We start from the raw sequence: 26220 nt of genomic DNA, 5'->3' as shown, positions 1-26220 counted from the left end.
GAAACTGTTCTGTGTGGTTTTAAGAAAGGTTGTGAATTACAAGGAAGTCTATTTTGGCTTAATGAAAGGGAGAGATTTTTGGCCTGTTGAGGTGACCCAGGATGGTAGTCCTTGAAGGTTCTAATGCAGGCTGGGTTTAGCAGGGATGTTATGTTATGGTATGGAAGATGGTCACAGCTCAGTGACTGCCACAACTGGCACCCTCTTGGTTTAGTGGGTGGCTCCTGATGAACATCTTGCTCAAGTTCCTGCTCTCCCCAGCCTCTGTTTGCATGCTACCTGTTGCCACACAGCATTTAGCTCACCATGTTCTTTGGTTACAGTGTCACTGATTTGTTGTATGCTTTAAAAAAATCATTTGTTACTTAGGTATTCCAATCATTTATTTGATTTTCACACTGCTAGCAGTTGCAGGAAACTTGTAAATATTGGCTTGGCATAGACAGAGACAAGTTTGTATTGTCCACCCTCTTCACTTACTTTCACTTTGGACCATGGTCAGACCCTTCTAATGTCTTGGACACATATTCATGGCAGATGAATAAAAGTGGCCCATATAGAACACAAAGTAATGCTGGGAAAACAGGATTCCAACATACCAGATGAGGAGACTGATGGTTACGTCTGGTGCTACAGAGAGAGAGAGCTTTTCCCCAAATCCACACCATCCTCACAGGAAAGGCTGCATGGGCTCTATATAAGGGGGAGGTTCATTGGAAGATCACTTCTCAAGTACATATTCTTCAGGTCTCCATTCTCTCTTCCCTTCCTCCTCTCCCAATCTTTCACCCCCAGCACACAGAACAGAGTATCTGTGACTACTCATCATTACGAAACTCACAGCACCATTACTACCAGCCATTTAAGGCTGTGCGTAGCTGTCAAACACTTGGAGTTTCCTGGATTCCTTTATTTTGCCCCCACCATTTGAACACCATATCCTTTTGCTACTGTTTACTTAGAATGTCTATAACTTGTTTGGTTCTCTTCTTCCTGGCACAAAGTAAGTGCTCAATAAACATTTGTTATCAAATAAACCCCAAATTCTTACTTTCTTAGTTCAAGTTACTATTACCTCTGCCTGAGACTCCTGGAGACACCTCAAGTGGTCTTTCTTGCTTTCAGTCCTGACCTTCTCCAGTCAGTCCTCCACAATGCCAGCAAGGATGATCTTCTTAATATGCTAGTCTGATCATTTCACTGCCATGCCAAACTCCTTCATAGCTCTAAGGATAAAGTCGTTCCTTACCATGGCAACCAAAGCCCTTCAGGATGCCGACGACCTTCCCTCTTAGCCCTCCAGACCTTTTCACTGTGGTCACAGCCCCACAGGCTCTACATCTTCCCATCTGTAAGTCTGTGCCAGATAACCTTCCCCAGTTTATATTCTCTTCTCCAGGGTGTGCCAACACTCTGGACCAGAGCTAAGCCCTTCTGGTGCATTTCCATGGCACTCTATCCTTGTTCCTTTAACGGTGATCATTAGACTGCAACCTCCTTGAGGTGCAAAGCAAATCATACTAATTTCAGTACAATGTCTGACCAACAATAAAGGCTCATGAAATGGCAACAGACGGCGAGAATGTGTCCAGCAAGTTTCTGCTTGTTTTAATAGCTAGGACTCTGCTGGCCCTTCCTAAGAGGCAGCACAAATAGGTGAAGTGGGCAGCAGGTGAAGAATCAAGTGGAGAAAGGTTATTCCTTGCTCTGCCATTAACTAAACAAACATCTATAGAGGAGGACATGATAATTAAGATTTTTAAATTCCCTCAAAGTAGGCCAAAAATAATTTGTATTTTGCATTATTTTGTTAATAATTTGCCATTGTTTTTTAACATACTATTGTTCATATGTATAATTTCTTGGTCAAGATATAATTTATACAGAATATAAAAATGACAATTTATGTACTTTCACATTAAAAACAGAAACTGACCATTATAAAGCTTGTGTAGTTTGTCATGGAATATAGAAAAGTACTTTGGTATCAGAAAGGTCTAAGTTCAAGTGCCTTGTAAGTTACTCATTAGTTGTGTGATTTGGAAGAGTTTCCCTGCATGGCTCAATGTGTCTCCTATTATTGTACTGGGTACATAGTAGGTATTTAATTGTTCCCCTCATTTATGGTTTTAAAGAAATCTGAGAATATAGAGGTTCATTAAGATACAATTTTTTCCTTTTGCTTTTGAAATAAAAGGGAGGTATTAATTTCTTAAGTTTCACTTGGATAAAACAGCTACCTTATCTAGCAATTGGTAATTCTTTTAACATTACTTTCAGAGAAATGTAATTTTATGTCACGGTTATGCAGACCTTTTCTCTTTAGTATCTTTTAAAGAAAATAAACTCATATTTTGAAATATTAAACACATAAGAAACAGACCAGCAACTGTAATGCCCCAATGAATCCTGAAAATTTATTACTTGGGAGAATATCAGATACTGATCCTTTGTTTTACAGCTCATGATAATAATCAGAAAATATACATTTTGAAATGAAAGTCAAAAAAAAAAAAGAATTACATATAATACATATTACAGATATTTTATTGGTACATAAGCAAAGCAGTACTAAAAGCATATTTATGTGTCCACAGTAGTGAACGTGGCAATTATCTGTTTAAAGCTGCAGCAACTCAAATCCTCCTTGGGTCAATACCAAAAGACAGATTGGAAATATATTTAGGGCTATCACCATGTCTGGCTGTAAACCTATTTTTTAATCTTTCCCTCCCCCCATATATATATATGTATATACTTTATTGCCTTTATATTTCTGCTGGTTTAATATAATTAGTATACTAAATAGTTATCTGCATGTATTTGGTTTCTAAAAATATATAAAATGCATTGGAATAGAGCTCCTGCAGCTTTCAAGCAGTCACTGTCCTGGCATAGAAAGCTTATTCTGGAAACGTAAAGCAGCAATACTGAATAAATAGTGATTGTTTTGTCTTCTCCACACAGCTGATGGCCTTCACCCAAAACTTAAAAATACTGTAGCAAATAGTATAAACATGCAAAAAAATGGACATAATATAAAAGTAATACTTATGAGCTAAATTTTAATACAATATGGATTAATAAAGACAACTTTAGGTAGAAGAGGGATGTGAACACAGCACTGTTATATACATATAAATTAAGGCCCAATTTTTCAAAGGCAATGCACACAGGGAAATGCCCATCTGCCCACATCCTTTGCACACCTGAAATCAAGAGTTTTTGCCTTTTCCGTATTATTTCCTCAATCCATTATTATAGTTCTAACTTGGAAAGATGTTCACAGAAATGGCTTTAAATGAAGTTTCTTTAAAGACCGTTTTTCTCTTATTCACAAAGAAAATGTTCTTTTAATGCAGGTGCAAAATTTATTTATGCTCTGGAAGCAAGTGTTTTGTTCTTGAACACTGTTAATAATCACACTTCACACCATAAATTCTGCATCTTTACTGTTTTAGCTCTAGTTTATGATTTATTTGAACTATGGGAATTGATGATTATTCAGGGATGACTGAGGGAATTAAATAGGTAACTACTATTAATACTAACCAAAGTCTCACATATCAATTCCCTGTGCATCAGGACAAAACAAAACAAAACAAAACAAACAAAACATGCTACTCAACCAAAATATCTCATAAGGAAAAAAAAAAAGGACTGAGGCAACCAACTATGGATCATTCTCTGAAGATGCTAGACATTCTAAAGGGTCAAATATACCAGTGCTATTTCAAATCGTTCCTTGTTAAGAAAAAAATATCTTCTAATGTACTTAATACAGGAAATCCTAATAAAACAACAACTTAAAGTATAATAATAATAATAAAAACCTTATAATCTAGTTTAGTATTTAGAACCTGAATATTCCCCCAGATGCAAAATTTTATATTTGGTATTTTTTGTATATCATTGCCCACTGCCCCCCTCCGAAATGTATCCAAAAGATGTGGCACTTAATCTAACTCATCTATATTCACAATAGATAAAAATGATCAGGAATAGACTACAATATTTTTAAGATGTTCTAGGGAAATGAGTTTTCTTTCTTCTATTTTAAAAAAAGACTTAGAAAATATTTCTTAGAGATGTTCTTCCAGAAGTAATATAACTGATTAAAAAGTATAGCTGCTCAATGTATTTATCAAATTCACATTTATATATTCTTCTCACCTAGGAAATAGTATTTCTATCTATAATTAGGTACATAAAGATTACTTGGCATTTGAAAATTCAGATAAAGTTGTCACAATGCTGCCAGTCTTTCTTTAAAGTTATTAGGTTAATGCTGATAATAATTTACAACAATTATGTTGGATATTGACTTTGTGTTTTTGATGGCACACCAAGGCATCTTTGCAATTACAAACTGCAAAGATTAATATATCTTCAGTTTAACATTTTGATTTAAATAGGATATGATCAATTTATAAAAATGTTTTTCTTTGTGAATAAGATCTTAATTTCTCTGAACAACAATAACAAAATGACTCTTGGTATAGGATGGAACCCTTTAAAAATAAGGCATATATTGGGCATACATAAATCATTGCTGTCACAAAATCTACAAATTATTTTGATTTTTTTACTTCTCCTAATTTTTAAATATATGTAGATATGAAATAACTATTATAAATTGAGAGCAAATGTGTACAGACTGTAGTTATTTAGGTAAGAATAACTTATTTATCAAGTTATTTGCAAAATAGTATAATTGCACAGTCAACTTGATAACTCCAAGAACCCAAAGAAAATAATATCTTTAGTTGAGGTCTGCCATTTAGCTGGACTAGAAAAGGCAACTCTGCATTATTACTTTCAGTTCTCTAGAAGCTTCTATATATTTTCATAGCCATTCTTAAAAGTTTTCATTGGAAACCTAAATGCAGCATTCTCAGCATTCATTAAACCAAAAATAAGTCAAATGTGTTAAAACATCCAAAGTTGCCCTCATGCATAAGATATAACTTACATCTTTTTATTGTTACCATGGCATTAATATACTAATCCACTTTTACTTTGTTGCATGTAATACAGAGAATATATTTTCCTCAGAATTAAAAACTACTTTAAATTTCAGTTTAAAGTCTTAATTATACTGTACCAAATTTTGATCAGAGGGAATGTAAAAATGGCTAAATGGTATCTGACCACATCCATCCAGATATTACTTGTGAATCTTAGTTAAGTCACCACTCATGGGAGAGGTGTTGACTCATTTTTGGTTTTATAAATAGAGAAAATATATGTACAAATGGAGACTCATGTCCTACATGTAAAAGTCAAGCTCAAAAATGGGGGAAAAAAAAAAAAAGATTAACTTAATTTCCTTTGCAAAAAGTACCTAACTCCAACATACTTTCTCTCTAAGCGATTGGAGAATTAGCAATAGTTCATAAAGTACAGAGTAAATTATTTGCAAGCAAAAGCTTGCCCATGGGTGCTTACACCAACAGATCATACATATGAAGTGGGTCATTTTAAAAATGTATCACTTAAAGTAACCTTTCTGAAGTAGACCCACCAGGTATCTCTAACTTATGTATTATGGCAACTCTTGAGGACCCCTAAGATTAAAGTGATTAAGGCAGGGCAGAAACAAAACACATAATATATCAGGAAACCCCACACCTGTTTGGATAGTCAACAGTTACATTTTTGTTTGTTAAAGATACAATTAACCTCATGAAAATATTTCTATTTTGCTATGTGGTCATTCATGTACTGGAAATATTGTAAAGAAAAGATTAAAGTCCAGATTAAAAAGAAAACCTGAATGACTTGATCTAATTAAGCAATGGTTAGGACAGGTACACAAAATAAATACAAGTGGGTTCTTAAGGACTTAGTTTTGATGGTGGAGCACCCTATGACACCTGTAGAGCTGTAAATTGGCAATGTATGGATGGAGTCTGGCACATGCACACAGTCATAATCACACCATATATAATGTAATTAGGTCACAGGATTAAGTATTAATAAAAAATATTAAAACCAACATTTACCCATTAATCGATTATATGGAATAAATTAAACTAAGCCAGTCACGTATTTCTCTTCACTCTTGTCATGGTTTTATTTATGTATACACACAGTATAATACTTTCCTAATGCTCTCAAAATGCTACAAATAAAAATGAAGGCTTTGCATTACAGCTGCTGGACAAAAACGTCAACACTGTTGATGTGTGAAAACACAGTTTCTTTGTTCTTTAGCATCAGTGCACAGGGTATGGCTCCAAGTGGTATGCAATTTAGGACAGAAAAAAGATACGGTGGCTTGTGAAATATATCCTCTGTTCATCATTGGCACAAATCAAAGAAGGAATTTTCACTGTCCTTGGTACCTTCATTGGGTCTCTCCCCTGAATACAGATAATGTTATACATATATGCCTTCAGGATTAAAACCAGATGAGATAGGATTCTGTAGAATACGGAGATTACTGGGGAGCTGCCGAGATGAACCGGGCCGCTTCAGGGACCCGGACTGGAATGGTGCCTCTACACAGAAAACAAAGAAAGCCATTTTGTGGACTCAGCAACTCGAAGGACTTAGCAACGTGAAAAATTAGAATTTTTCCTGCCTGAAGAGCCAACTAACATTACACTGTAAAACTGTAGTCCCCCGTGGGGTCTGGGGTACGAGGAGAAGGCTAAGTCTTCTTGACCCTCTCAGTGATAAAAACAGTTTTCAGTGGTTTCAATAGTTAATGATCTTTGTAAAAAGGTGAGCACTTTGCTTCTCTTTCTTGGTTGTTCGGATGATACATATCTTTTAAATATCAGCACAAATTAATAATAAAGACTTTTAGGAGAGGAGGAAGGGGTGTCAGGAACAGAAGCTAAAATCTGACTCATACGTCAGGAAAAAGTTTCTTTAAGAAGCAGTTTAAAACAAATGACAGAAGATTTGGGGATTACGTGCTTTTCTAAGTAAACTAAATAACCTAAATATTATTGATTTTCCCCAGAAACAGGACGTACATCAATTTTTTTTTAAGTGGCCCAAGCTTTGAGTGGCAGGTTAACGTTTTAACTGAATGCGAGTAGTTTATTCAAAGTTAACCAGTGAGAATAAAGGGAAAAGAGCAGATTTCTCAACACCTTACCCCTTTCTATGTCTGCATGTGAGGCCTCTACTTCGATGGGCTCCGCTGGCAAAACGGTAACTTTTGTCCCTGTCTGTTGGATAAACTGCTGGAGATTGACTTGACGCAGCTCTTTAGTCAACTGCTCCAGTTCTTGTTCTTTGTCCTAGATGGAAGTTAAAATGTTTCTTTTTATTGGAGGAGTCACTATTGGCCAGCTAAAGACATCCTGGTGATAGTCCATCTGCTTATGGGGGCTGTGTGTGCGATACTTGCTTGCACAAGAACACAGTCAACAAATCTGTGTTAATACTGATACAATAGGCTAAAAAGAGGTCATTTTTGTTCTGTGGCACAGGCCAAAAAGTAAGCAAATAAAGGACAAGAGCTTCTTTAGTCTGTCCTTTTAAATGTGATGCTTTCCTCTGTTAGGAATTCACTATACACCTGATGAAATATATATCTATAGACTTTCATCAATAAATACCAGTTTCCATCCATCCCAGTGTTTATAGCGATGTTGCTATAAGCTGTTCACAAATAAATTTCCCTATTATTTACTTCAAAACCGACTGTAAAATTCATAGTCATTTGGTCTGTGAGACTCAGAAAAGTTCTTGTATTTGGTGGACTGTTCAAGTGTTCATGGGATCCGTTATTGAGATTTATATTAGAGCATGAGGAAAGCAAAATTCCCACAAGATTTTCACTGTGGGGTTCTTAACTAAATCCTTGGCAAAGACGGATCTGAGAACCGAAGATCTTTAAAGAAAGGAGATCAAGTTTGGACAGCCAGAAAGCTCAAAAAACAAGGAAAGGCATTGATGAAGTTCTCTTTCTCTCCTTTACTGCACTATAGGGAAAAGTGGCAAGGACTCACCAGGTTGAGTCTGTTTGATGAACCTGGCAGGGGTAGGGGAGAGATACCAGAAATGAGTGGTTGCTTCTTCCACTTACTTTGAGCGTAGCAGGTACTTGGAGATATGTTAGTTTGATTATGAAATATTTTTCAATGGGTGGTGAGATTTACTAGTAATGACTGTCAAGAATTAGTGTTTCCTGTAGATAATAGCAAAGGCAACACAACTTCCAATTGTACCCTTTTTAAGGGTCAAAGTGAATCCAAATAGTAGAATACTGACAAATCAGAGGTTAACAACTTTCCACTGCATGAGAAATTCTCAATTTTCAAAATTTTGGTGGAGGTTTTCTCTCTTACTATGGTTAGTGGCACAGAAAGGAAATCATGAAAGTTCTTTCTGAAAGCTCAGCTTTCTCTGCTGATAAAACTGTTGATATTCCAGTTGAGAAATTCTTCTCAAACTTCCACATGCGTAGGCACTATCTGGACACCTTATTACAAATATAGATTCTGAATTTTTAACAAATGTGTCCTGAACTGCATGGATCACTCTGAATAGCAAGCTTCTTCACCAGCACTGATCAATAATACAGCAACCACTAGACATGTGCCACAGAGCATTTGAAATGTGGCCAAATGTAACAAAAATCAGAAATGTGAATTTATATGTACTATTTAAGCTTTTATTTAATATTAATATTTAATATTTTAACTATTATTTATTTTTAATACCTCTTTTGTAATTCTCCTAACACCACCACATTTTCTTTTCAAGAACGGGTGTCTAAGAAATTTAAGTTGAGTAATCAGCACCTAATGGCAAAATATAAATATTCTTGTATGTGAACCAGAGAGTGGAAAATCAGAGAGGAACCTCTGTGTCCCTCTCAGGAAAGCAAAGGAGAGTAAGTAATGTGGAGAGAAGGGAACTATTTACATCTCAAGAAAGATGGGGTTAGCAACAATGGAGAAGTAATAGATAAGCAGTTAACTAGCCACACAGTCCCTGGCAAAACAATCTGCAGTAATCTCTTTTGCACTGGATTCCTTATCTCTAAAAGGAGCGAAGGTCAGATTCACTATCTCATCATTAGTGTCCATTCCAGCTCCGAGTTTCTATTCTCTGTATCCAATTACCTAATGTTACAACTGACACACAGTAAGAAACCTGTTGCCATGGAACAAGGATCAGTGTGGCTTTAGCGCTCATCTCTGTTTTGGTCTCACATCTTAGCTTTGTCGTAAGTCACAGAAATTCTAAGAAACTTATAAGCCAAGATAGCTTTCTAACTTTCAATATAAGAAAAAATGGACAATCATTAAAGAAAATGCCAAGAATATATTAACTCTTTTAAACAGACGAAACATCCTTTTTATAAAAACGTTCTTACCTGTAATCGTTTGGTGGCTTGTCCAAGAGATCTCTCTACAGCTTTAATGCCATTTTCCAGCCTCAGACTCTGTTGGCCTTGAATGTCAATTTCTCCTTTGACCTTACCAATCTTTCCTTTAACCTCTTCTTCATTGATTTGTGCCTCCTGAACTTCCCGTTGTAATTTTTCTGCTTCAAGACCACTTTCCATAGTCTGGATCTGAGCCAAATAGTCCTTTAATTTGCTCTCACATTCTGTTATTTTCTGTCTTATTTCTTGAAGTTGATCCTTCAGCTGTTTTTCATTTTCCTGTTCAATCTGCAATTCATTTTCCCAAAATTCTTCCTCTTCAATTTCTACATCATTTCTTTTGATCTTTTGCTCCAGGCGGACAATTTCCTCTTCAAGGTTAGAATTATACTTTTGCTCCCAAAACTGTATTTCGATTTCATTTGATTCTAGCTCTTTCTCAATGGATTGAAGCTTCTCTGTCTGTAACCGAATCAGCTTCTTTAACTCATCTGCTGTTGTTTTGCAGTTATTCAGCACCTTTTGCTTAAATTCAGTTTCTTTACCCTTTCCAAAAATGTCCATTAATCCTTTGGCACCTCCTGTAAATGTTAATGATTTCCTTTTAGGTTCTCTCCTTTTGATTGATTTGTCAATCTGAGGCCTCAGTTTGGCTAAAGGGGGCAAACTCTGCCTGTATAAAGTTCTTTCAGGAATTCGAGCCACACTGTCTGAAGTGGGTCGCTCACTAAGAGATGGCCCAGTTCGACGTAAAATTAGCTGTACGTCACTAGCATACTGCCCCCATTTGTTTAAGGATATGATAGGATTTTCATGAGGCGCTAAGTGTCTTTCAGTATCTCTCCATTTTTCTATAAGAGTGTACCTTCCAGTTCGACCTAGATAAAAAAGATAATAACAAACTGTCAAAGTGGCATATGCAATAGCTAAAATAACACTACAGAGGACACTATTTAATAAATGTGTCTTCTTGATTAGCATCAAAGTCTAGTCCATGCTGCTTTTAAAACTTCCCTTGAAGATATGTTAACAGCATAAAATTATGGGATGTGAATTACATATATCCTTCAGATTTGCTTAGAAATTGAACACTTTAAAACTCAGGGAGACTTTTATGCTCTTGTTAAATGCCTGATTGCCTAGACCTTCCTGTGTGGGACAAGACTTCTAGATAAAACAAAGGATAACAGGAGAATGCCCCACTGGAAGCCATGAGGGCCTGGTCGCAGGAACTAGGTAGAACTTCAAAACTGGAATAAATTTCCTCTTTGTGAATTCCTATGCTTTCTCTGCACATTAGAACTTGGGAAGGTTAGAGGCCCATTTTCCTCCTGAAAGGAGATATTGAGCCAGTGAACAACATGCTACTTAGCTAAGAGGTGGCTGTACAGGTCTTTCCTCTGTTTCTGCATAAGGGCTTGGCCATCCCATAGCTCACACTGCTGGTATCTTTCTGCACACCTGTGGCAAATAAAAATCACTTCAGTGAAAACAACTCTTCAAAATAATTTTGTAAAAAAATAGGGGCTGAAAGAGAAGCCTTCTACAGTTTTGATAGTTGTAGCTTAGAAGCCGATTAAAAAAATTTTTAAAGGCAAAAATATTTAAAAAAACAAAAACAGCAATAAAATCATATATAAATAGAAATACTGAACCTAACTAGTAATTACAGAAGATAAAATTTCAGAAGACAGTATAATATCATTAAATTGAACACAGTTTCTAAACATTTTCATTTAAGGTAGGTAGGTCAGATGGATATTTTGTTAAAAGTATCCACTACATACCTGAAACTAATATAAATGTTACATGTCAATTACATCTCAATAAAAAAGCATCCATTACTACTTAACATTATTACAAGGAAGAAAAAAACTGATCCTGGTACCTAGTAATTATAATACTGGTCCATACAGCTACTGATTTATCTTCTTTTTGAATTTCATGAGCTTCTGAACCAATAGTAGTTATTTTCTCAGTTACTAGGTCAATAAATTAAGATCTGGATATACATATTCCTATGTATATGAGTAGCCATGTATGCAGTGTAGAGTTAGTACACAAAGAATGATACTGCTTTAAACATATGCATATATTCTCCTTTAAGGACACTGAGTCTTGGGTACAGCTGCAAAGTTGAAGCTTGGGAGGCAAACAGACTGGAGTTTTAATCCCAGGTTTTGTTTTTTTGTTTTTATTCTTGAGAGAGACAGACACAGAGTCAGAGAGGGGAAGGAGGAGAGGGGTGCGGGGGGGGGGGGGGGGGGGAAGGGGAGGGAGAGGGAGAATGTTAAACAAGTTTCACGCCCAACATGGAGCCCAACACGGGGCTCCATCTCACCACCATAAGGTCATGACCTGAGCTAAAATCCAGAGTCTGAGGCTTAATAGATTGAGCCACTCAGGCACCCCAGTCCTACGTTTTAATTGCCTATTGGATAAATAGCATAACCTCACTTCTAAAATAGAGACAGTAGCAGTATGTCACAGGTTCTGGGAGTCAGAGGCAGACATAGTAAGCACCTACAACGCTGCCTGGCCCATGGCAGGCATTCAATACATGGTAGCCATTATTAATTTTAAACATTGTTAGTCACATAACAAAAGGGTTGACCAGAGACCTCTTAAAAATGATGTGACGTGACAATAATCTGACTTAAAAATCCTTCAGCACCTTTCAACAACTCTCAACTATACAGAGCTGAAAAGAGCAAAAAGGCTCTGGAGTCAGAAGGCCTGTGTTCAAGTTTGGCTCTGCCAGCTACTTAAATGATCTGCGTGATGCATTAAATTTCCTTTGGCTTCAGTTTCCTCATCTAAAGGGTGAGAATAGTATTTTCTTACTGATACTGTTGTGAGTCAAATGAGATGTGAAATATAAAATTTTTTTTCTAAAATTGAAAAGTTCTATACAAATATTAGTTGTTACTATTATCAAAATGCCTGGGCAAACAAGGGGAATGAAGAAGAAAGCCTTAGTACAGTGGATTGGCTTCTTGGAGTAAAAACGTTTCTAGTGACTTTCAGGTTAAAAGTTACTGTAATTACTCCAAGAAAAACCACATGACAAATCTGCAAGGCTAAAACTGTTCCACGTGTACTCACTGCTTCAAAGATCACAGCACTCTGTGTTCTTGGCTTTCCTGCCTGTCAACTACTTTTAGAATCTCACTCTTATCTGGAGCTCTGTGTCCTCATAAGTAATGTGAGGGGTTAGACTAGATCAGCAGAGCCCTCTCTAATTCTACCAGGCCAATGAAGCATCTTGAAAAAGAAAACAGAATCATTATATTATACAAGTTATATTAACAATTTTAAAGACCCTAATTTAGTCATAATTAAATACGAAGCTAATTTTTCCAATGCTTAATGGTACTGCTGCCCTATGAGAATGTCTTGGTAGAAGATTATTTAGAATTACTTTTAATGCCAGTTTTCCCTTTTTTGTTAAATAATGCATATTTAGTGCAGTTAGACGAAAAGAAAAAAAAAATCTATCCAGTAATATAAAAAAGCTTTTATAAAAGGTAAATTAATAGCTTTGATTTTATTATAAAAATTGGGTTTTAGATAGGTTATGTAACAGTTAAATCCCATAATAATTATTTTTAATACCATACTTGGCAAGACCCTAAAGATCCTATTTCATTTGGACAGATTCAAATTCCTCCTGCAAAACTCCTTTCAATGCATTTTATTAAACGGATACACTGAGTTGTACCTTGCATTCCATCTTGATGTACCCCTAAAACTAACAAAAAGGAGTATCTACCTACCTACCTACCTACCTGTAGCATTTGTAGATTAGGCTGTTGTGGCTATTTAGAAATGTGTGCCACAATAATGAATGGTAAATAAAATACTGATTGTACTTTTGGATAGATGAAGCAATTGAGTGTATTCCCAGTATTATATTAACTTCATATAATAAGGAAAATCACATAGAGAGACTTTAATGCATTAGTGGAATCTCACTGGATGATTGACATAAATTAAAAGGAAATAGGATAACAGATTCTTCTCATCTAAGTTAAAGCAGAATAGTATGTAACATGAAGTTTTTGAAAATATACACCAAAACTCAAATAATTCAAATATGAGTCACTCAGAAACATTATGCCCTTATTTCAACCACTCAACAACATTGTATAAATCATTTTTACACAATTTTAGAAAATTTCTCCAGAAATTTCTGGAGAAATTTTCTAAATAGAGAGCCAAATAACAAAATCATGATTGAAAAGTCACATCTTGTTATTTAGTCAACAAGTACATATAGAACATCAAATACCTGTCAGAAATAGTGTCAGGCCCTAGGGATATAAATTCTATTGAACACCTTGATCATCAACCCTCTTTGTAAGTTTTAGCTTTAGCTGACATTTGGTTTTTTCTTCAGTTTCAAATCCTTCTTACCCCCAAAATGAATACTATACATTATTCAAAAAAACATGACAGAGAGTTGCATTCATCACTTATGAATTTAATGCTAACAAATCTTCCTGTTTCTGGATATATTAGAAGTGATGTCAGTAAACTTATTCTTTATCATGAATCCTACCGCCCTGAATTTTTCCAATAACAGATACTTTTTGCTCCTTGAGCTATATAAACATTTTGGATTCTTATATAGACTCTAGTTAACATAACCAATCATTCTCATAATGACTTAGAATTCTTACAAGGAACATCTCTGTACAAGAAATTGCATTGTATCATTTAAATGCTTTTGATGCTGACACACACACACACACACACACACACACACACACACACATATATATATAAAACAAAGATATATAAAATATATAAAAATATATTTTATACACAGGCTTAATTGGTTTTGTGAAATAAGCAGTATAGATATGATCCTCAACTTTTCAGTGAAGAAATCAAAGCTTAAAGAATTTAAAGCAATTTATCAATTACAACTACTCTGCAAATTTGTCAATGGATTTTCTACAAGTCCTAAGTGTAGCTATTAAGATAATTTTAACCATAGAGTATTTAATTTATAATGACAGTGATATAATGTAAATATCTCTGAATATAACCTGTTGGTCAGCTATAGACAACCCATAGTTAAGTCATTCACAGTATATTTTCCCACAGTGTTGATGAGAATATCATGTAATCTATTTATCGTGTAATCACAGAATCACTGCACATTAATTTAGGAACTATTTAGTATTATATGATGAGTTTACTACTATTAAAAAATAATAAACCATTAAATTTATTGATTTCATAATGATTTACATTTATTATGCCTCTATTTGCTAGGCACTGTGTTGCTTACTTTGCATAAATACTATTAATCAAAATAAGAGGTAACATTTATCACTATAGACCAGTAATATTTGGGGGGACTTTTTGTTAATGTAGCATAATCTAACCCATCCTGACTGATACATGCTATGAATTACATGTATTTACATTCATTAAAATAATCTTTTATGGATGTAGAAAATATAGAAAGTACTTAGAATTATGAATGATTACACTATTGTTATAAATATCAAAACTGTAAAAGATGAACTTGGCTACATAAAAGCAGTATAATTTACTATTAAGGACTTTTATTTCTTGTTTCAGTATAATTCAATCAATAACTATACTTTCTAACAGATGTCCACTGAGATTATAGGGGGTATAACCAAAACAGTATACAAGAAGTTAAGAGCAAGGTTCTTGAATTAAGACTACTGGTTTGAATCCCAGTTACCCTCTTACTAGCTCTAGGAGCTTGGGCAAGTTATCTGGTATCTCTGTGCCTTAGCTTGATCATCTATAGAGATAATAGATGATCCTCATAAGACTTGTGAGGATTAAGTGGAAAATTTAATTCAAAATCCAGTAAATGAAAAATAAGACTTTAAAACTATCAAGAATTATGGAGAGTGAAATCTTTAAACTTATCTAGAGGTACATAAAAGGAGTGTGTATAGTGATTGCTTCTAGGAGGCAAGATCGTGAGTGATTTTTAAAATTTTCTTTGTATTTTTTCTGAATTTCAAAAAAGTCTACAATGAATACATCTGTAAACAGATGTAAAATGGGTAAATTTGTAAATTTCTAAAATTGATAATTTATGCATGAAATTAATAAGAGTTAAATGTGAGAACATAAAATATTATTTTCCTTATCTTCTAAAGGATCATATACTCTTAGAAATGGATAGGGCATTAGGTGGTCACCTAGTTCAGCCTGTAATTTATAGAAAACTTTAAAAAATTCATTCAGTTATTCACAAATATGTATTGAGTGTCTACTACTTAGGCATGGCTTTAAGCTATGAGAATAGGCAATAACAAAACAGTAGCAGGCAATATACAGCACACAAATAAATGTAGGTCTACTGTCCATTATCCAACAGCTTTAAGGCCAGATATGCTGAAACTTCAGAACTTTTTGGATTTTAGAAAGGTAACATGGTGCTATCCCTATAGGTCTATAATCAAACATATTACAGTTTATGAAGTAAAATGTATCAACATTCATATCAAATGGAATAAATATAAATTAAAAACAGCCTCATATTGAATCAGAACAGTTTTTACCACCAGATGAGTTCGAGACATTCCAAGTATGGCTAACAAATGAAGTATGATAAATTCTAGGCTTTCAGAAATGTTTAGATTTAAAAATGTGTATATGGTCTATATATGTGGCCTATAGGTAATATGTCAGGAGGGGTAAGTGCTATAGAGAAAATTAGAGTACAGCAGATAAAGAGTATGTGAGTGTATGTGCATGTGTGTATGGATATGTGGTCAGGGACATCTTTTGTGGGAAGATATTTAAGCAGAGATCCAAGGGAATGAATTTTGAAGATATCTGGGTGCAGAGTATTCTCAGCAGAGAAAAGAACAGATGCAAAGACTGAGGCAGAAATATCTTTGGTGTAAGTAAAGGGACAATCAAAAGTAAGTGGTAGAGAATGAAGTCAGATTGGTGAGGGGGTAAAGCAGAGATTCATTAGTGTCTTGAAGACCACTGTATGGACTTACACACACACACACACACACACACACACACACACACACACGCATGCACACGCACAAACACACAATGGAATATTACTCAAAAACAAGAATGAAATCTTGCCATTTGCAACAGCATGGAGCTGCAAAGTATTACGCTAAGGGAAATAAGTCAGTCAATGAAAGACAAATACCATATGATTTTACTCATATGTGGAATGTAAGAAATCAAACAAAGGAGCATGGAGGGGGAGGGAGGGGCAAACCAAGAAACAGACTCTTAAGTATAGAGAACAAAGTGATGGTTACCAGAGGGGAGGTGGGTGGAGGGGAGGTAATGAAGATTAAGGAGGGCAATTGATGATGAGCAATAAGTGTTGTATGTAAGTGTGAAATCACTAAATTGTATGCATGAAACTAATATTATACTGTATGTTAACTAACTGGAATTTAAATAGAAACTTAAAAAAAAAGTATTACTTTAAAAGAAATATGGGATGCCTGGGTGGCTCAGTCAGTTGGGCATCCAACTCCTGATGTCGGCTCAGGTCATGATCTCATGGTTTGTGGGATCCAGTCCTGCACTGGGGTCTGTGCTGACAGTGTGGAGCCTGCTTGGCATTCTCTGTCTCCCTCTCTCTCTGACCCTCCCCCACTTGTGCTCTCTCTTTCTCTGTCTCAAAATAAACAAACATTAAATAAAAGAAATTTGTTAAGAATAGGCCGGAGGGGACCAAGATGTTGCAGGGAGATGAGTTGGAAGGCTACAGCAAAAGCCTAAGTGAGAAATGATGGTGGCTTACATCAAGTTAACAGTGACTGTGAAGAGAAACAAGATTCTGTATGTATACTGAAGGTAGTACAGGTAGGATCTGTTACTGGATTAGTTGTAAGATATTAGAACAACAACAAAAAAGATCACATAAAAGTTTTCGGTCTAATCAATTAAAAGAAAAGAGATTTCATTTGTTGAGATAAAGAGAAAGAAGAAATTTGCGGGTGGGCAGCAGCTGAGAAACAGACTTGGGTTCTCTCATTTGAAGTTTGAGATACCAGTTAGTCGTCTTCTAGAACAGTTTACTACAATACCCGTTAACCACTAGCCACATTTAAATTTTAATTAAAAATTCATTTCCTCAGTTATACTAGCCACATCTCAAGTACTCAGTAGCTGCATGTGGCTAGTGGTTACTATACTGCATAGCACAGATACAGACCATTATTATCCTTGCAGAAAGTTCTACGGGACAGCACTGTTTTAGAAACTATGTTTTATTGAATACTTACTTTAGGCAAAGCAATGGTGTAAGAAGAATAAACAAGCAGGATCCCTACTGTAGGGGGACTTCCAGAGAAAAGAAGCGTTGAATAGTTAAATTAGAATTCAGTATAAAATGTGCTTGTTTGAAAACTGATCTCGTGGGGCAAACTATATGAAACAAGCCTTCTTAGGAACAGTTCACTCCACCTTGGACCCCAGCCCCATCAATTTGTTTATATTAAATGCTAACTCTGGCCCCAGTTGAAGGAGATATAGGAATAAGATCATTAGAAGTGGGAACAGAGAAAAATTCTAAATCTTTAGTACTTCAAATGGTACCAGGCAACAAAGGAGTGTGAATCAGAAAACTTTTCCCTCAGTCTCCTTGATTTCTTCCTCTTTTCCTCTCTAATCTTTTGTTAGCCATACTTTACTTAACTTCTAAGCTACTTGAGGGCAGAAATACATTCTTTTCATATTTTGGGAATATTGTAAAAGCAAATGCATTTTCTGGACTATAACTTGAAACAGGCTTTCTGTTTCACATACAGATTTGAGAAGCAGTTTGAATTGTGAAATAATGGCATTTCTGGGATAGTTTATGAGAAAAACAAGATAAAATATCTGAAATTGGGACTGTTTCAGAAAGCCCAAGACGTATACAGTGACCAAACACACAGCACGCTGCAGGACAGTTTATCCATCTCATGCCAATTAAATGTTTCAGAGTTATGTTTTTATTTTGTTATTCTGTCTCATTATTCCACCACCTAGATATAACCTGTCAAGGTAGTCACAGATCAGAGTAGAAAGGATTTCTTTCTATACTATTAGATGCATTCAACATCTTTTACCAATTTATGTTCTATTTTTAGCTATTTTCTAATTTGACTCAATTGAATAGCAGCACCAAGTCAAAAAATGTTTGCTGCCATATATATTTGCAAATTACCAAGTTGTGTAAATATTTTTGTGTCCTGATGGTTTCCTGAAAGTAATTTTAGCTATCCAGAGAATTTCAATAATCCCGAATCAAGAATATATCTATGGTGTTTCCATCCCATGAGGCAAATGTGTGGGTTTGAACCCATGAAGGTATTCTACAAGTTGCTTCAGTATAAATTTTTTAGAAGCATCTGCAGTTTTCTCATTCAGTACATACTCTGCTAACAGGATACCTAAACTTTTACTGTGTTAAGCCATAGAATTTCTGGGACTGTATGTCACAGAATTAATCTTCCCCAATTGATAAACCCCTTATTGTTTCTTATAGTGGAAATAAGGTCAAAATAATACTATAAAACTTTCACTTAGTGTTTAAACTTTGAATGCCAATAACCCACATTACAAGACGGATAAATGTTTAAGTATGTATCAAAAGCGTACTGCATCTGAAGCTGAGAAAATCTTATGGCACAAGAGAAACAAGGATCAACAGTCCTCGGCTGGTTGCCAGTTGAGTCATCTCTCAGATGAATTCTGAATTTAATGAAGTATTTATGATACAGGAAAAGAGTTGTTTGGCCAAGTCTGGAGAAATATAAAACCTCTATATTCAAATCATCAACTTTTCAAAACGGTCTGGACTGAGTTACCGAGAAAGCAAAAATGGGGGTAGATTTTAGTTAAAACTTCTTTCTGGCTTGTTCACAAACAGGTACATTACACTGTTTAGTTCAAATTGGTAAACACACACCTGGTATATCTGGGCATTTTCCCTTTGAAATTCTGTGTAGAAAATGTGACTATCATAGGATATGGACAGATGCAGCTTACTGCACTCCTTAGCCACCCTGTAAAATATACTCATTTTATTTTAAAACACTGCCCATGGCTTTTTTTTTTTTTTTAATATTTATTTATTTTTGAGAGACAGAGAGACACAGAGTGCAAGTGGGGGAGGGACAGAGAGAGATGGAGACACAGAATCTGAAGCAGGCTCCAGGCTCCAAGCTGTCAGCGCAGAGCCCGACACGGGGCTCAAACTACTCACGAACTGTGAGATCATGACCAGAGCCGAAGTCGGATGCTTAACTGACTGAGCCACCCAGGTGCCCCTTATTTTTATTTTTTAAAAATGTTTATTATTGAGAGAGAGAATGAGAACACATGTGAGCGGGGGAGGGGCAGAGAGAGAGAAGGTGAGAGAGAATCTCAAACTTAATCTCATGAATTGTGAGATCACAAGCTGAGCTGAAATGAAGAGTCAAATGCTTAACTGACTGAGCCACCCCAGGCACCCCTGAATTTTTTATTGTTATTTTAAAGAGAGAGCACGCAAGCAAAGAGAGAGAGAGAGAGAGAGAGAGAGAGAGAGAGAGAGAGAATCTTAAGCAGGCTCTATGCTCAGCATGGAGCCTTGATGCAGGGCTCTATCACATGACCCTGGGATCATGACCTGAGCCGGTATCAGGAGTTGGATGCTCAAATGACTGAGCCACCCAGGCACCCCAATGTTTTTCTTTTCAAAAAGTAGTCAGAATAAACAGTAAATAGGATTTTTTCCTAATGAGGGGTCTGGGAACTAGGAATCTATGTTTTTGCTCAAGAAAACATCTTTAGTTCCAGAAATCATTGTTTAGGATAAACAATAAGAGAACAGAGACAGTGCAGACTCTGGACTCAAGATCAGTAAATCTGGGAGAAGCCAGAAGACAAGTGTCTTTACAGATTTATTTAAGCATGGGGAACTGTAATAAGTAAAAGTGTGCTCTCGAGTTGTATTATGGAACCAAATAAAAAACTAGAAATCTATATTTAATACAAAAAAAAAAACAAACAAACCCCAAACAACAACAGGAAGGATAAACCACTTTGTCTCAGACTCCCAGAGAGTTCACTTACCTATCGCTTGAGCTAAGGCTATTACAACCTCCTGGCAAGTTGTAACTTCGGTGACCCCACAAACAATCCTCTGAACTCCATCCACCCATACTTTAAGTTCCATGGTGCACCAGCCAGTCACCCAAGGGCCCTGAGACTGGTCATCAAGGTGTCAGGTCATGTCGCTGGCTATGGAAATGTGAGGAAGGCAGAGTCTTGTGTAGTCAGCTAAAAAGAGGAAAAAACATTTTTAATAAAATGAGTCTTAAAATTTCTTAAGTATTATGCAAAATAAATTTTAATATCTCATAATCCTACTACCATTAATGACCAAGTACTTACTTATTTCACAGAAGTGAATTCAGCAGCATGAATACAACTATAGCCACCTATTCATGACATTATTTCATATTAGTACAATTTTCATAATTATAATTTTATTTATTTATTTTTGAGAGAGAGAGCGAGCGATCAAGTAGGGGAGGGGCAGAGAGAGCGAGAGAGAATTCCAAGAATGCTCCATGCTGTCAGTGCAGAGCCTGACATGGACGTGGTCCCATGAACCATGAGATCATGACCTGAGCCAAGATCAAGAGTTGGATGCTAAACAGATTGAGCCACCCACATGCCCCATATAATTGTAATTTTAATCATAAAGTAACTCTTCTTTGGGTAAAGAAATCCTACTTACTGGACCAAGCCCTATTGCTCAACATAGAAGCAATTTATTAAAAACACGTAAGCTATTTTAAAAAAAATATCTCATTAGGATCATTTCTGAGGTTAAAAAAAGATGTTTGTCATTTTTTGAATAATAACTGAACCAGTTTCCACAGCCTTGCCGGCATTTGTAAATGTATCTTCAGAACTCCACTGTATTCCTTTGTTTCATGTGAACCTTGCCTCCCTCTCTTCCCAAAAGGACTGAGAGTGTTGCTTTCACCACAGAAATTCTAACACTAACCATAGTATAATGCATAGGTGTGCAGAAAATATTAGTTGATGGAAATTAATTCTTTTACTTAAGGCTGGCAACTTCCCCATATATGAACTGCTTGACTTTTTCTTATTTATTTCACTGGGGTTTGATAATATTCTTAAATTACAAGTTATTCTAATAATATAAATCTCAATTTTTGTTGTATTTGTGGTGTTTCCTCATTGTTTTTTTTTTGTTTAGCTGCATTTATTCATATGCCATGCAGAAATTTTCACACTCTCCTACAATCAAACCAAATGTCTTGATTTCTTGTATTGATTAGAATGTTATTAGCTTGCTAAAAATCAATTGCACACAATTCTTTTTCCTGTAGGGTTTTAAAATCCAAGTTCTTCCTGTGTTAAATCTTTAATCAATCTATGATTTGTCCATTGTCCTATGATCTTCCTGTTTTTTGTTGGTTTCTTTGAAAAGAATATTAAAGTTTATGAGATGTAATAAACATTGATTTAATTAATTAAAACAATATTTAAATTTATTTAAAGGTTGACAATGGAACTAGTGTTTCAGCATTAATGACTTATTGAAAAGCTTATTTAAAAAAAAACACTAAAAACTTCTAGTAAAACAGCATTTGTTACAAACAGTAACACAGTCCTTATGCATTTTCTTAAAGGACCTAAGATAGTTCTAGGCCACCTGGGTAGATGAGTCAGAACATATGTGAGCGAAGGCAAATAAGCTTATTTGCTTTCTCCAGGGAAGGTGCAAAAATACTTTTTGTCATCCTGAAAACAAGGGAAAGGACTGACAGTTTCCCAGCGTGTTACTTCAGCTCCCTCTGCCTACGCTGCAGTACAGAGGTGGTTTCATCAACCCTCTCTACACCCAGATAAAGGGCTATTTGCCTGTGACAAGCTAAATTGCCATAACTGTGTTCCTTAGTTATGAAATCTCATGAAATGGTGAAGTTTCTGGGGGTAGAAAAGGGCTCCAAAGCCAGAGAAATGTAAGAAATTCTACAAATAAAGTTAAACAAGTTTCTTTACAGTTAGACCACTCTGAGCATTTAATAGGCTGATGTATAGTTGAAATTTCAAATATGCTACTGTCCCCAATCCATTTAAAGACCATTTGATGAAAGGAAAAAGAATTCTGACTTTAAAACAAGATATTTTTCGTTTTCTGCCAGACGCTCTACTTATTAAAAATAGAATACGTATTATTCTTTCTTGGAATATAGTTAAGATTAAAAAATTGGCCCAACATTAAGATATTGTATTAAATTAATATAAAAAAATTAAATTACTTTATTAAATAAAAAGCTGAATTTAAAAAACTAAACTGAATTAAAATCTATTTAATACCTAGTCCATTATTTTTCATTAAAATATCTTACACTTGGGGAACCTTGCAAGGAAGACAGCAGATCTCATTAAAGGCCTCCTCCCCCCAAAGAAACCTGTCATTTAAAAGAAACTTATGAGGTTCATTTTTAAGTTCTACAAAGGTTTTAGTACACTACCACATATTTTCCTATCTTGAATTATCATTGTTTACCTCAAACTTTTAATCATCAAGAGAATACAAATGAACAAAGAACACATGTACATCTACTAAATATTACAGAGTATAGTAACATTGTGGGAAAACACTGAGCATAAATAATACTGCTTAGTTTATATAAACTTGCAGGTATTTATCCTCTTGATCAGAGACTTCCTACCACGGCTTATCACAGAGAAGACCTGCATCTGCATTTTTTACACTACTAATATTCTCTTTCAAACTTAAATCCTTAAGGAGGGTAAAAAAAATGCCTTAATAGATCATGTGGCCCAAAATTTTATTTCTAACAGGGCTATTGTTTTTAGATTATGGCTTCTGTCCAGTTTGGGCTGTACTAACAATCATCCCTAGTTTCCCTAAAAATCATGGTGTTATTCATGGAAGTCATCTGTAGAATCTGTCCCTCTCTAAGCCCTTAGGTACTCCCTTCCAGGATCTGTAACCCTGTTCTATCCTCCAGAGTCTAATTCCTATGGCTCTGTTCCCAGTCCCAGAACTAGACTAGAAGGAAAATAAAGTCCTACACTGTAGGTGCGTGTCGTAGATTGGTCATCCTTGGAACTAAGAACTCGAGAAGCTAAAGGGCTTTGGCATCTCAGCTGGAATTTGGAATACATTTTTCCATGGAAACAATGATGTAGGTAGAAGTAAGGTTCTACTGCAAAAATATTCTTATAGTTCAGTTATGGTTTCCACTACAAGGTTTCTATATTCAAACCATGATTTTAATTTTTATAATGAAGAACTAGGTTTATTCAGTAACAAGCTACTGGGAACAAAGTGTTCTTTAGTTAAAAACCATTTACTGTCTTGAAAGCCTATTGGAATTAAGCATCTGCATTTGTGGAGGCATATTCCTCCAAGACCAGTACTTAAATAAAGCAATTTCAGTCAATCCTCATTATTTGTGGGTTCCTTATTTGTGAATTCATCCACTCACTAAATTTGTAACCCCAAAATCAATATTTATGGCACTTTCACAGTCATTCACAGACATGTATACAGCAGTGGAAAATGCAGAGGCAATACTCTGCCTTCTTGTTTCAGCTTTCATAATGTCAATAAGTTATCTTTTCTTAGTGTTTTTAGTGCCATGTTTTGGCATTTTTATGGTCTTCATTGGCGATTTCATTGCTGAAAATGGCTCTCAAACACAGTGCAGACACTATCTAGTGTTCCTAAATGCAAGAAGGTTGTGATGCGACTTACGAAGAAAATACGTTATTAGATAGGTTTGGTTTGAGTGTGAGTTATAGTGCTATTGGTTGTGAGCTCAATGTTAATGAATCAACAATAAATATCAAATAAGGTATCTTTCAAGAGAAAAACACACAAAACAAGGTTATGTCTTGATCAGCGGACAAAACTGTTGTGACCAAAGGCTCTCACAAATAAGTGCTGACTGCATATTTAAAAATGGTGTAAGTTCCTTGTGATGGCTACCATTGAGCTACTGAGCAAATTCCCTTACTCCCTGGACACTAGACACAAACATACAAGCAAGCTTATTGCCAATTTTATCATTTCTTTCATGTCCAGTTTTTGGTTACTGCATATTAAAGCATTCTTTATAGAAACATCATACAGATAAAATGAGTTATAATAAAATCTTTACAATCAAACTAGCTACTTTAAATAAAATACTAATGCTACGCACTAGTTTTTTTGGCATTATACAGAAAGAGATTCTGCACAATGAACATGGTATATCCTGAATAATACTTATTGGAATCAATAATAAGATACCCAAATTCTCTTTTGTATAGAAAACTAGTGAAAAAATAAAAACTAAAGGGACTTTACCTTTAGATTACCTTATTCTAAAACTGATTTGATGTGGGAATTATGAAGTTATGTAGAACAACTGCTACAAACTAAAAAAGGATTAACTTTTTGATGCTCAGATGGTTTTGAGGTAAGGAAAAAAAATAGGTACATATTGCCTGTGGGTGATGGGAAAGTAACCTAAGTTTAAAAAAAAGAAAAACATACCTGGATAACATGAGAGGATGAAGCGCAATGTGGGTGGAGAAGGAGAAGAGTGAAAACAGATTAGGAAGGAAGACGGTGGGTAAGAAAACAGATTTTGGTAGGTACAGGTAACAGGTTCTGGAAAATTGCATCAGATGCCAGTCATAGGTTATCTGCCCCTGAACTGCAGTGTTCAGGTGATGCATGTTTTATAACCCTCTGGTTCTGTATTTTGGAAATACAGTTAAATGTTCAGTTGCTTTTAGAAAACCCATTATTTTGCTATAACACAGTTCTGGAAATGGTGTCACAGAGAGTAGGTTGTCATAAAAGGTACAAAATGTTAAAAGTGGGCACTGAGGAAGATGACCTTAGTGATATCAATAAGATCCTCCCCAAATGAAATATTGAGAACAATAGTCCTGTGCACGCACCATAAGGAAATAAGGTTCCCCAGTTCAACAATTTTGGGAAACATTTCAAAATACAGTGTGGGAGACAATGTGTGGCAAGATATCCCACAGTAGAGAAACTGGTTAAACTTTGTTAAACTAGTACTCAGTGACTCAGCATGGAGGGTGAGAGAGTGGAAAAGAGGCATAATGCCTATAAAATATCCCACTGAACTACAGGATACAAAATTACCAACTTTTGAAGATATGCTGTATGTAAAATGAGATTTCTGTTAGCCTTTTAATGTATTTTGAAACACCCAGAAGTGGTGACAGATACAACTATGTTGTAGGAATAATATAGAACAAATGAGAAAATTTAATAGCTTTTCTCTTTCTCTTATATGAAAAGTCTTAATTGCCATGATTAAGCCATCTCTTCTAAAGATAGGTTTTATATTTTTCTTTTTAGAAAAGTCAGAGTATCTCGGAGTTGGAGGGAAGATGGCGGCGTAGGAGGACGCTGGGCTCACCGCGCGTCCTGCGGATCACTTAGATTCCACCTACACCTGCCTAAAGAACCCAGAAAACCGCCAGAGGATTAGCAGAATGGAGTCTCTGGAGCCAATCACAGACGAGAGGCCCACGGAAGAGGGTAGGAAGGGCGGCGAGGCGGTGCGCGCTCCACGGACTGGCGGGAGGGAGCCGGGGCGGAGGGGCGGCTCGCTGGCCAAGCAGAGCCCCCTAGTCTGGCTGGCAAAAGCGGAGGGGCTGGGCTGACTGTGTTCCGACAGCAAGCGCGACTTAGCGTCTGGGAGGTCATAAGTTAACAGCTCTGCTCAGAAAGCGGGAAGGCTGGAGGACAAAGGGAGGGAGAGCTGCTGAGCCCCCGGACGGCAGAGCTCAGCTTGGCGGGGAACAAAGGC

At 35.8% G+C, this 26220-nt stretch overlaps 1 protein-coding gene across 3 annotated transcripts in view; it reads right to left on the bottom strand.

The window, feature by feature from the left end:
* Positions 1 to 2506: 2506 nt before the first annotated feature.
* Positions 2507 to 26220, bottom strand: part of RASSF8 (Ras association domain family member 8) — a 122697-nt gene continuing 98983 nt past the window's right edge. Inside the window, exons 1-5 of one of the 3 annotated variants that reach the window (XM_049627207.1) lie at positions 23456 to 23547; positions 20444 to 20650; positions 9344 to 10233; positions 7112 to 7256; positions 2507 to 6503 (exon numbers count right to left, since the gene is read on the bottom strand). In XM_049627207.1, coding sequence (XP_049483164.1) covers positions 6382 to 6503; positions 7112 to 7256; positions 9344 to 10233; positions 20444 to 20546 — 1260 coding nt within the window. In that variant the 5' untranslated portion in view covers positions 20547 to 20650; positions 23456 to 23547 and the 3' untranslated portion in view covers positions 2507 to 6381. Of the gene's footprint in view, positions 6504 to 7111; positions 7257 to 9343; positions 10234 to 10728; positions 10817 to 20443; positions 20651 to 23455; positions 23548 to 26220 lie in introns of those variants that run through there. The other 2 variants (XM_049627209.1, XM_049627208.1) reach the window with 2 other exon arrangements.

This window comes from Panthera uncia, chromosome B4 (genome assembly GCF_023721935.1).
Source record: "Panthera uncia isolate 11264 chromosome B4, Puncia_PCG_1.0, whole genome shotgun sequence".
In the NCBI taxonomy this organism is placed as follows: domain Eukaryota; kingdom Metazoa; phylum Chordata; class Mammalia; order Carnivora; family Felidae; genus Panthera; species Panthera uncia.
This window is presented reverse-complemented; position numbering and strand designations above follow the sequence as displayed.